Source organism: Toxotes jaculatrix, chromosome 17, assembly GCF_017976425.1.
Source record: "Toxotes jaculatrix isolate fToxJac2 chromosome 17, fToxJac2.pri, whole genome shotgun sequence".
NCBI lineage: Eukaryota > Metazoa > Chordata > Actinopteri > Toxotidae > Toxotes > Toxotes jaculatrix.
The window spans coordinates 15,125,308-15,137,315 of record NC_054410.1 but is presented as its reverse complement, the minus strand read 5'-3'; the positions used below and the strand labels follow the sequence as shown (position 1 = coordinate 15,137,315).

The following is a 12,008-nucleotide window of genomic DNA, read 5'->3' as shown; positions in this document are numbered from 1 at the left end:
CTTTCTAGTTTTTAAAAGAATAAAAGCTAAAGATACATTGTGAACTTCATGGCGTTCGAAGGATTGAAATATTAGAATATGTAACCTTAAAAGAAAGGGTGCTTCCATTAAGACAACATAGAATACTAGCAGGAGGGTTTCTTTTCTAATACATCAGTTCAGTTCAGTTCAGTGAACTTTATGGTCATTCACTTTATGTCTCGAGTACATATAATGAACGAGATTTCATTGCACCAGCATTGCCAAAGTACCAAAGTGTAACGCCAAAGTGTAACAAGCTGTTTGCCACCTTAGAAATATTCTATATTCTAAGTCAAACAGGTTGGCTTGTCAGGGTGCAGGCCGGGCTTGTATGGACATTCAGAGGAGTTGCAGAACTATGTCTTGCATCCATGTGGTCATGAACTCCCTTCAACTAGTCCAGCTAGAGTTTTCACCTCAAAGGCTGCCAGAGGAGAACCATGGGATCTGGCAAGAAAGATCACAACAAATCCTGTGCAGTGATTCATCAAATGTAAGATGAGCATATTTTGTACAGCTGGGTATTTCAGGTTACACAACAATCAAAGACCCTGTGCTGTGATTATAGCTTCTCTTTGAAGGTTTATTTGTCAAATTGTGTTTTAGAAAACTTGGTGCTTGCTGACTTTAGAGGAAATCATACAGAAACAAACTTCTAAGGATATTTGATTGCAGAATAAATAGACAATAAATAGAATAAAAAAGGTACTTTATGAAAATGCAATTTGGCTTGAATGGATATATTAGTTTATGTATGACACTCTCAAGTTTAATAGATATTTCTATAGCATGCTCTCATCCAGTATGATGTCAGGGGAAAAAATCTAATCAATCAAAGAATATAAAACGGGGTTGAACTATTGGAAATCACTACTACCACGATAACAGTGACCCACTTACTGAGGAAAGTAAACAGAGCAAGGAGGCTACTTACTCCTCAGGGTTTGGTCTGCTCCTTGCTGCTCTCTGACGGTGACGTCATTGTCTCCACCACACTCTCTTCCTCCCATCACTCTCCGATGCAGCTGCGCCATCTCTCCTTTGTCCACTGAAGAGAGGAAAAAACGACTTGCGACTGAAAGACAGCGAGGGGGGCGCAGGTTGACGTGACCATCGTCTGCTTCGCCGCAATCCGAAATTGCTTCTGTTATCTACTTGGCTGCATTTTCTGCCTGAGGTCAGGCTAACGAACCTAGCAGAGGCTCTGTGCCAGTGCATTATGAGCCAAGCGAATGCTAACAAGAGCACACCCGAATCCGCCGTAGAGTCAAGCCCAGCACAGAAGAAAATCAAAATGGAAGACACTAAATACCTCCCGGAGCTCCTGGCAGAAAAAGACAGCTTGGATTCCTCGTTCACGCACGCCATGAAACTAATCTCTGCAGGTACTGCGATTTCTTGCTAGCTTCGTAAGGCTAATGCAGACTAGCAAGCGGTTGACCGGCGCGTGGCCTAGTTTCTTTTTGTTGGCCGGGGCAGAGCGACAGAAATCGGCCTGAACAATGGCGCACAGAGCACGTGGATGTTACCGATGTGGGTCAAACCCCTCTGGTTAAAATGGTGTCGAATTTTGTTCATTCAAATCACCAGGTTCTCAACGTACTCAGTTTCTTATGTTAATATTTCTAATTGTGCAAGAATCAGAGTTCAGTGTATAGCTTCAGCGACCCATTCATTTTTGCAAGTGCGTGGCATTTGCTATAGTTCACTCAATGCAGTTAATATAGTGTAGCCTACGACACAGAGGACACTTAAGAAACACCGAATGAGTGATCCAAAGGTTTGATATTTATATAAAAGATACAGAGTATAAAGAAGCTTTGTTTTGCCTGGTTTGCAGGCTGCTACAAGATCACCTGAGATGCAGCTCATTTTTGGCTAGCATTGCTAATACATTTGTACGACTAGATGGTCGTTGGATCTGTACATACATAATGTCAAAAACCATATTCTTGGCTACAGAGATCGAGAGGATCCAGAGAGGCGAAACCAAGAAAGAGCCAGAGAAGGAAACATATCTGGACCTGTTTGCTACCAAGAATCTTAAACTCAAAGAGCGAGTACTCATTCCCATCAAGCAGTACCCAAGGGTAAGAGCTGATCTTCTTTTCATCACACGGAGCTTTACCACTGTCTTAATGTGTGTTGTCCTGGGGTGCTCAGTCCCCCAAGCAGGTACAATCAACTGAAACAGCTGTGTCTGTTCTGCAAATTTTTTGTTTTAACAATTCCTGCAGGTGAACTTTGTTGGTAAGCTTTTGGGACCTCAGGGTAGCACAATCAAGAGACTGCAGGAGGACACTGGGGCAAAGATTTCAGTTCTGGGTAAAGGTTCCATGAGGGACAAGAATAAGGTATGTGTTTTCCTTGCTGCACTGTTCAAAAGATGTTACCCCGTAGTATTCCTGTGACTGATGTTAATCATCATTCACCTTTGATGTGTTTATCAGGAGGAGGAGCTGAGGAAGGGTGGCGAGGCTAAATATTCTCACCTGGTCATGGAGCTTCATGTGTTCATTGAGGTGACGGCACCCATCCCAGAAGCCTATCTGCGCATGGCTCATGCCATGGAGGAGGTCAAGAAGTTCCTTATCCCAGTATGTATCCCAGTGAACCTCTTATACCCCATTCACAGAAGTCAGAAATATTTTATGTACTCGTAAACCTAAAGATGTAGGGAGGACTGTTGGCAGATGGAATACAATATTCATAATTGTGTTTTGTTAAGTCTATAATGTGTGTTATTTGTTTAATCACCTGAAGCAATGTAGCAGTGCCATTTTTCAACAGTAGCCCAGAATAGACAAACTACACACTGGCTCTAGAGAGGGCCTTTTGTGTTTTTACGTTGTCTGAAGGCCACTGTAGGTTCTCCTGCATGCTTTGAAAGAGGGGGGTATCAGTTGATTAGAATTTGCAACCTCACTGCTGTGTGCCACTAAACCCTACACACTGGTCCTTCCAACATTTGCTTTCTGAACGTGCAAGCAGTTTCTTGTCTGGCCATGCTTAATTTTTTTGTCACGTCTGCAGGAGCCTGGTGAACACGACCCATACATGGATCCTCACTTCCTGAATGGATCCCAGGATGGTTCAGGCAGGGGGCGAGGTGGTCACTTAGGAAGGGGCAGAGGTGGACCACCTGGTGCTGGAGGACCAAGGTAAGAGCCTGATTGATCAGGACAGTAAAGCTAATTTCTTTTGCGGCACATTGTAACGTCATCTTGCATTTGTGTAAACGCACATACGCCTTCTCACAGAAACATGAAGCAGCAGTATGCAGCAAAGTGCTCAACTGGACATGGTTATATTGTTGTAACCGGTTTTATACATTTGATCACATTTTGCACACTGGCTAACTTTCCTCAGGGGACGAGGAATGTCACGTGGGGCCATTCGAGGAGCAATGCGTGGTGGAGCTCCACGAGGAGGACTAGGACGGGGCAGCGCTCCCAGAGGTGCACCATCTGGTAGGGGTGGTCCACCTTCTGTTCCTAATAGAGGAGGCTCAGCTCCCCGCTCTAGACCCCCTGCAGCTGGTGCGCCGAGAATGCTCCCCTCCTCAGCCCTGTCCCACCAGCAACACCAAGTTCCTCCCTCAGCATCACAGCCTAAAGCTGATGCTTATGAAGACTATGTAAGTGTCTTGAATCCTGTTTTTTGATTTCACATGAATTGTCTATTAAAAAATGGCGATTTCTTTCTCAGCCCAGTGAGTTCCATTTGTCTACAGCTGTGACTTCATGTGACATTGCTTAACTGTTAATTTGTTTTCCTTTTAGCCTCCATATGAAGAATCCTATGCAGAGCCTGCCTATGAAGGATATGATAGTTATTATAGTCAGCAGTCTGCACCTGCGTGAGTTAAAATTACTTTTAGGTGGCTTTATGTGCCCGTTTAGTGTGACCATATTTAAACTGGAGGTGTATTGTACTAACTCTTCTTTGTGTCTTCAGGGATACTGAATATTATGATTATGGACATGGGGAAGTCCAGGATACATCATATGAGCCTTATGGTAAGATTATAAATTTGGCATTCTTTGCCCTTGCCAATGAAACACACACACTGAGAAACACTGTTAAGCAATGATTGTATCGCCTGTCTACCACACTCTCACACGTTTTCTTCTTCTTCTTTTCTCACTGTCTTTGCAGCTCAAGATGAATGGGACAACTCATGGTCCAGCTCCGGGGTTGGAGGCAAAGCCCCCCCATCCAGGCAGAAGGGATCGTATAGAGAGCATCCCTATGGAAGATACTGAACAGCTACTGGTAGAGAGTTGCTTTGGCAACTGTCTCCGATTGTAACTCGCTTAACTTTTCAAAAGTAATTTTCCTCCCATTTGTTCCCTTTTTTATGCTTTATTTTATTTTATTTTTTGTTTTTTAAAAAACTTAGTAGAGATGTTTTGTTGGATGTATCATAGAGTGCCAGGGGAAAAACTTGAATGCAAGGTTTTTTTCATTGTTTATCTGCTTCCACTTAATGCTTGTTTCAGTTGCGTAGTTGGCAGTCAAGGTCCTAGTGACATAAACCTTAGCAGAGGAACAGGAGTGACATTTTAGTAATGGTTATCAGTTCAATTTCAGCGATTGTGGCGATAAACTCTTCTCTCATAGGCTGCATTTTAAAAGTCCTTCATGACTGGACAAAAATTCCCAGATTCATAATGCCTCAATGTAACTTGACCATAATTAGAAATAGATTTAGTTGCAAACTCAAACACAGCCCTGAACCGTTTAGATTAAAAACAAGTATTATCATATGTTTGTTTATATCACAATACACATCTTGTATTGTGTGACGTTATAGGATCTCCTAAAACTATTACGCTACCACTAATACATTTGACAAAGAAAAATGCCTCTATTTTTCCCACTCATTACAATTGTAATATTATGATCTGTTGTGCTATTACTTGCAAAATCATCACTGATGTTAGACTAATTCTTGTAAAGCTTGAAGGATTAATAATCCTTACTGTGTGTAAGGAAGGCTGCAGCCAACTCAATATTTTGTACATAACCTTAGGACAATTGTGTATGCTATAAGTCGTGCCGTCTCCAAAATGCATAATGCTTGTGTACCTTTGGCTAAATAGGATCCTAAATATATCCCAAAATGTTTTTCTGCAGTGCGTGTTTCAATAAAGTTTCTAGTTTCTTTTTAATCAATCTAAACATGGTATTTTGCCTTTGTTGTACCAAAGGAATGCCTTCAGTTTGTGAAAGTGGTCTTCAGTGGTTTCTCAACGCTGAAAAAGCTGTATGTATACACATGTCAGCCTGATATTTAAAAAAAGAAAAGAAAAAAAAAATCCAAACAAAAAAAGCAGTGTTTTGCCAACGTGTTTTTCAAAACTTATCTAAATGACACTTGTCTAAATGTCCAAATAAAAAAAAGAAAAAGCTCATCATTCCCTGAGGTAATGTGCTGCCAAATACATGTTTGACTTGAGAATGATATAGTGCTTGAACATGTATTGTTATTAACCTTTAGTTAGTTTATCTCTTCAAGCTCTCGAGAGCAATGTATCTTCAGCCACTTGAAATAACTGAATTTCAACAGTATTTCAAATCAAGCTTGCAGGGATCTTACTTGACTTTGATGCAAAGTCATGCTGGCTGGTTTTTATAAAAGAAAAAAATCGCAGTGGAGAGGATTCTAAAAGCCTAAAGATCGCCACAAGAAGGTAAAACTAACCCCAACACTCATTTGTTAGATTTTTGTTTTGTTTTCTGTGCAAAACATCAAGTAATGCAAGTCATCCAAAACATATCAAAAACATTGCAGTACAAAATTATGCTATCAGTAGTTATTACGAGCAAAATAAGCCGTACAAAACAATCAGAAATGGTTGTGATGCAACTCTTGCTCAAATAAAACCAATAATGGCCCATTCATTTCACTCAATACTTACCAATTTCCATCTTGATTATTTCTGTAGAATGTAGATTAATGAAAATTAGTAGTTGCACTCAAAGCGTTAAAATATCCCATTGGTGGACAAAAACCCTTCAGCTTGAGTTGCATGATACTTCTGTAGTCTAAAATTAGTCCTGCATGTTTGTTGTCTGTTGTGTACTTGTAGGCACTGGCATGTCCACGATCTCATTTCTGTTTCTCCTCTTAGGTTGTCAGAGAACTGCGTAGTTGCAGTTGGCACATTGAACTCCAGCTTACCGGGCCTCTGAGGTCAGTTGAAAGAAATTGCAGAAAAGTATTAGCCTTGAATTTTGCTGTTGAACTGATTCATTTCTTCTGTCTTCAACAGGTTCATTGAAATACCCTGGAAAGAGCACAGAGGCCTTGCGAGAGTGATCACTTCTTAATAAACAGTGATCCCCTGAGGGATTTGTCAGATTTTTTTTTAAGTGTAAGTGGAGCTTTCTCTCAGTGAGCAGAAATTTCTCTGCTCTTCTGAAAAAGTGTTGAAAGAATGTTTATTTTTGTTTTTTCGTTTTTTTTGTTTGTATGATCACCAATTGTGTGAATGTTATCCTTTTATTGAATGTCCAGATTTACAATATTTTCTTATTTGAAGACTTTTACCTTTTATTAAAAAACAAACAGAAAATAAAGTTTTTTTGTAACCTAAATTGTGTTTTGATTAAATATTTTGCTGTAAGAAGTTTGTCTTTACATCAGATCATTGAATGGTGGGCTGTAAGGATTAGCAGGTCAATTTGTTTTTATATTTAACCTACATTATATATGCAATATTTATCATATTTTGTCTCGTTTGAACTCATCTGTCACTTTTGACATACATTAATAAGGACAAGAGTGAGATTTACCCAAGAAAAACTACTGTAGTTGTGCTGTTCTCAGTAATATACTACTTGTTTACCCAGGACAAACCGGTTTGTAGACCAGGTTTTACACCATGTACTGCACAACCCTTTTCAGGATATTACAGATATACACCTGGTGTTATGAATTACTTCCCTATTTAAAACCATACCTGAGCTAAGAGGCCTGAGGCCTTTGGTGGGGCACAGCTGAACACCAGTAAGCTGAGAAGGTGCAGGTGACCTTAGTATTTGGCAAAACCTTGAGATATGCCACATTTTAACATTTGAATATGGCTCAAAATAGATGTGACAATATTAGGTTCCACATACCTTTCCCAGTTTATTCATTTATGAGTCATATGTTTGCCAAATGTGAGCAAAAGTTGGCACTGATTAGATTTAGTTTCACTAGGGTTTGTAAATGTTTCTCAAGCGTGCAAAGTTCATTCAGATATAATGAAGAGTGAATGCAATATTTTTCATACTGTGTTGATCCTGTAAGGTAGAAAAACACATTAAGACTAAAGCATCCCTTTGCACTAATATAAAATAAATATATCATCTGAGTTTATGGGTTAAGACTTTCGCTGGCCTGGTGCCAGTATCCATAACAGTCCAAAGATCCTGCAACTCTCAGCAGAGGTAGAGTTCATGTGTGGAAAAAGTGCTTGTATATGCAGCTGAAAATTAAAAGTTCATAATAAACCTTGTGCAGCAGGAAGGCAGGAGACCCTACTTCCCTTCAGTAAATGTTTTTATAACACAATATATTCAGTTGTAAAACGTCGCTTAATGATCCTGCGGCTGTATTGAAAAGAAACAAACACGTGTTAGCATATTACCTGTCATCTAAACACACTGCTGTCCCTGCCTGTCCCTGCCTTGCTGCGGCGGAATGTCCCTTTAAGTCACTCTCCTCCCACAGGTCGCTAACACATCCGCGCCCCCATCTATCAGCGGCTAGTTTCACATCAACAATGACTGTCTTGGCTGATATCAGTGAGCAAGACGCTAGCATTTCAGTAAATAACTGGAAAATTTGTTACGTTTAAGCCATTATCTATGCGACAGAGCAGCATCTAACAGACGACAGACGCTGTCTCTGGTAAGCTTACATTTTCTTGTCTAGCCTGTTTGGTAGGTTGGTTGGAAGCTAGGTAGCTAGCCAGACGTACCGTTAGCCTAGGCCTCAATCTTTGTATTTATTGAAGCATGGTCTTGGCGGTCACGCTGGGGTCCGTCCCTCATTGTATAGGTCCATGCTGTTTTTCCGCAGGCTGCCTCATGTCTCAAATGTAAACGGCTCCTGCGAAATATTTGATCTGGGAAGTGAGCAAATGATGTAGCTAAGAGGCTAGCTTGTAATGTCAGCTTCCGTAAAACTTGCACCATATTAAAGGGTTTGCATGCAGACAGTGCGAAGTACTTTCAAGTTAAAAGTTTGTGCTGCATATGTGTGAGGGAGAATTAATGCAGGTCATTGGATGCGTTTGTTTCTGGTGGCAGTGAAATGTTAAAATTTCAGCGAGGCATTTATGTGGTGTTTGTTTTGGCTCCGTGCACCACACCTTTCATTATCAGCTCTGTGTCAAGTCCAGCCACTGACCCAAATATCATTTCATTACTGATGCTCTGCCATGAAATTCTGTCTTACTTGATACACGCCCCCAGCTGATTTCAATCATTTATAACAATCACTCATTGAGTCTTTCCTCCCAGTCTGCTCAGTCTCACCTGCTTACTTCTTGTGAACAGGTACAAAGGAAAGAAATAACATAACTAGACACGTAGCTGAGAGAAGCGAGCCGTGGGTGTGTTTGCGATGGCTGGTGGAAGGAGAGGGGCTAACCGCACCACGTACTGCAGACCTCCACTAAGCAGTGAACCAGGCTCGGTCAGCAATGGCAACCACTCGACCAGTTCCCCGGTCACAGGGGTGCGATCTCGTACGAGGTTAGTCACATTCTGATACACTGCTCGTGATCACTAAACCTTTTTAATGGTTTCTTCAGGATTCTCTACGTCCTCTGTTCTGTCTGCAGGAATGGGTCTGGAACATGCATGTCCAGCCCCCCGCTGGCTGCTCAGACGGTGGTTCCTCTGAAGCACTGCAAGATCCCAGAGCTGTCTGTGGATTGCAACGTGCTGTTTGAGCTCCATCTTTTCTTCTGCCACCTCATTGCCCTCTTTGTCCACTATGTCAACATCTACAAGACTGTATGGTGGTACCCCCCATCACACCCTCCCTCACACACATCATTGGTGAGTGCTCAATAGTCAGGTGGTGACTGTTGATCATGTAGGAGTATTAGATATCAGTTGTTTATAAGACTTTATATGGACTACAGGAGATTAATCCATCACAGTTGTTTTTGAAGTTTGTATGTTTTGCTGTATGTGTTTTAGGCCACTGTTTTGTGGAGAGTGGGAGCAATAATTCTGAATTAATCTTGGTATTTACAGAATTTCCACCTCATCGATTATAACATGCTGGTGTTCACCATCATCATACTGGCAAGGAGATTAATTGCAGCAATTGTCAAAGAGGTAAGAAATCTAATTTCAACTTCAAAATGTCACTCTTTTTTACACTTGGAAGTGCTGAATAAAATTTTTGAAGCCTATAATTAGCTCAACTTCTGTTTTTCTGTAAATGAAAATAAAAGCAAAGCTGCATAAGCAGATACTGGAATTTGTGAAACAGGTCTTGCATTGTGTTTACAAGTCCAGACAGTCACCTCTGCTTTCAGAAATTCTCAAGAAAACGTGCATTTGAAGAGTTTTGCCAGTGGCTTTTTACTTTTACTCTGCCCATTTGTTTCTTGCTCTCATACATCTTTGGTTGTGTGTCTATGATGAATAAAAGTGTCTGCATGTAACTCTAATGTCTCTCTGCCTCCTCTTCTCTCCTCCAGGCATCACAAAGTGGGAAACTCTCCTTCCCACATTCCATCTTTTTAGTGATGGCTCGGTTTGCTGTGCTAACACTGACAGGCTGGAGCTTGTGCCGATCCCTTATTTACCTCTTCCGAACGTATTCTGTCCTCAGCCTGCTCTTTCTCTGCTACCCGTAAGTATCTTTAGGAAGAACAAAGGGACTCAAATTCATAGCAGCCACATGATGAAAGTCATCATTCAAATCTTGTTTGTTTATGTTTGGTATTTTGTTAAACTCTAGAGCACTGTAGTGCAGCCTTCAGTTGAAGCACTGCTTTGTAACATTTGGTTTATGAAATATTAATAACTTAATGCAGCTTTAAATCGAGCTACAATGATGTACCCCCTCATTTCCTGGCAGCCCTGGGAGCTTATGCTGTTTGGATGCTTCTATGTGAACAATATATATATATATATATATATATATATATATATGGTATCATTAACCTATATTTTGGCAGTATTACTCTGGCGGTAGTGGTGTAATTCCATCTACATGCAAAGGCCTCAGCTCCAGGAAAAGTTAAATCGAGTCATTGTGTCCCACAGATTTGGGATGTATATTCCGTTCTTCCGGCTGAACTGTGACTTCCGGAGAGCAGGTCCGCTCTCGCCCATCGCCAGCATCGGCTCCAAGGAGGTGGGCAGCGTGGGCCGGGGCAGGGACTACCTGACTGTGCTGAAGGAGACGTGGAAGCAGCACACCAGCCAGCTGTACGGCGTCCAGGCCATGCCAACACACGCCTGCTGCCTCTCCCCGGACCTCATCCGCAAGGAGGTGGAGTACCTGAAGGTGGACTTCAACTGGAGGATGAAGGAGGTGCTGGTCAGCTCAATGCTCAGTGCTTACTATGTGGCCTTTGTACCTGTCTGGTTTGTCAAGGTGAGAAACTGTAGGATTTAAGCATTCAGTACGCTGTAATAATGCTGCTCAGAATCTTAATATCCTTCCACCTGTATATTTTCCTGCAGAGTACACAGTATGTGGACAAGCACTGGTCTTGTGAACTGTTCATCCTGGTGTCAGTCAGTACGTCGGTCATTCTCATGAGGCACTTGTTGCCACCTCGATACTGTGACCTGCTTCACAAAGCTGCAGCTCACCTGGGCTGCTGGCAGAAAGTGGACCCCTCACTCTGCTCCAACGTCCTTCAGCACATGTACGTACACCTCGTAGTTTATTACTGGACTCTTAAGTTTGTTTGGATTTTATTTTAGTCAGATTTTGATCTCGTTCTTCTACCTCGTTTTGCACAGCTGGACAGAAGAGTACATGTGGCCTCAGGGAGTCCTGGTCAAACATAATAAGAATGTCTACAAGGCCATGGGCCACTATAATGTCGCAGTTCCATCAGACGTGTCCCATTATCGCTTCTACGTGAGTATTCCTAAATGAACAGGTCCTGTGGAAGCAGACTTGGAGATTTCATTTGTGGTGTTTTAAAGAGGCGGCCATTTGCACGGACTTTAATTACTGACAGCATCCTGTCTTTTTCCATCCCCCAGTTCTTCTTCAACAAGCCTTTACGAATTCTTAACATACTCATCATCCTGGAAGGTGCCATGATATTCTACCAGCTCTACTCACTGATATGCTCAGAGAAGTGGCATCAGACAATATCGCTGGCTCTGATTCTCTTCAGCAACTACTACGCCTTCTTCAAACTTCTCAGAGACAGAATAGTCCTAGGAAAGGCATATTCTTACTCAAACAGCTCGTCGGACCAGAAAGTCAGTTAGACTTAAGTTATTGTTTGTCACATTCACTTTGGAACAAGACAAACATGCCTAAGAGCTCTGTATTTTTTCTATAAACTGCATTTCGTGTCACGTTTTTGTTCTGATCTGCCATAATAAAAAGAAATATTTTTGTATTACTTTAAAGGTTTGTTTGAGTTTTATTTGGTTCTAAAACAAGTTTCCACTCTCGCCACAAGAGGCCTCTGTGTTTCAAAATGAAATTTTCATTAGCAAATAGGTGCGAAATGCTGATATGGAGACAAAGACAGACTGTAAGAATCTTAATCTTATTAACAGAGCACTAAATGTTGAAATTCAAATATCACTGACTAAAACTAACTGAATTGAAGTGGTTTGAAGTTGAATTTTAGATATTAAGTTGTTTATAAATGTCAAATGATCATGACCTGTCTGCATCCATAGTATTTCACTTTTCGTAAAGCTGGCGATAGTGCCTGAGTCAGATGTTGGAAAGAATGTGTTAAACCAATGCAACACAGGCTGAGATAAGT

The 12,008-nt window shown here is 41.3% G+C and overlaps 2 protein-coding genes across 4 annotated transcripts; both read left to right on the top strand.

Moving 5' to 3' along the window:
• The first annotated feature begins 1,012 nt into the window (after positions 1–1,012).
• Positions 1,013–6,624, top strand: LOC121197390 (KH domain-containing, RNA-binding, signal transduction-associated protein 1-like). Of its 3 annotated transcripts, XR_005896241.1 has the most exons (11): positions 1,013–1,406; positions 1,984–2,111; positions 2,259–2,375; positions 2,472–2,618; positions 3,055–3,182; positions 3,391–3,658; positions 3,804–3,880; positions 3,979–4,040; positions 4,180–4,351; positions 6,159–6,220; positions 6,300–6,624. XR_005896241.1 is itself a non-coding variant. In XM_041060981.1 (9 exons), exons 1-9 carry the CDS (start codon positions 1,241–1,243, stop codon positions 4,284–4,286), a joined length of 1,200 nt encoding a protein of 399 aa, XP_040916915.1. In that variant the 5' UTR covers positions 1,013–1,240; the 3' UTR covers positions 4,287–5,199. The 3 variants fall into 3 exon arrangements, 1 of the variants encoding a protein (XP_040916915.1); XR_005896242.1 differs by having other exon boundaries at positions 6,159–6,624; XM_041060981.1 differs by lacking the exons at positions 6,159–6,220; positions 6,300–6,624 and having other exon boundaries at positions 4,180–5,199.
• Positions 6,625–7,756: 1,132 nt separating this feature from the next.
• Positions 7,757–11,633, top strand: tmem39b (transmembrane protein 39B). Its single transcript, XM_041059908.1, has 9 exons — positions 7,757–7,924; positions 8,575–8,772; positions 8,862–9,081; positions 9,283–9,366; positions 9,735–9,889; positions 10,306–10,639; positions 10,729–10,916; positions 11,014–11,134; positions 11,263–11,633. Exons 2-9 carry the CDS (start codon positions 8,642–8,644, stop codon positions 11,494–11,496), a joined length of 1,467 nt encoding a protein of 488 aa, XP_040915842.1. The 5' UTR covers positions 7,757–7,924; positions 8,575–8,641; the 3' UTR covers positions 11,497–11,633.
• Positions 11,634–12,008: the final 375 nt, after the last annotated feature.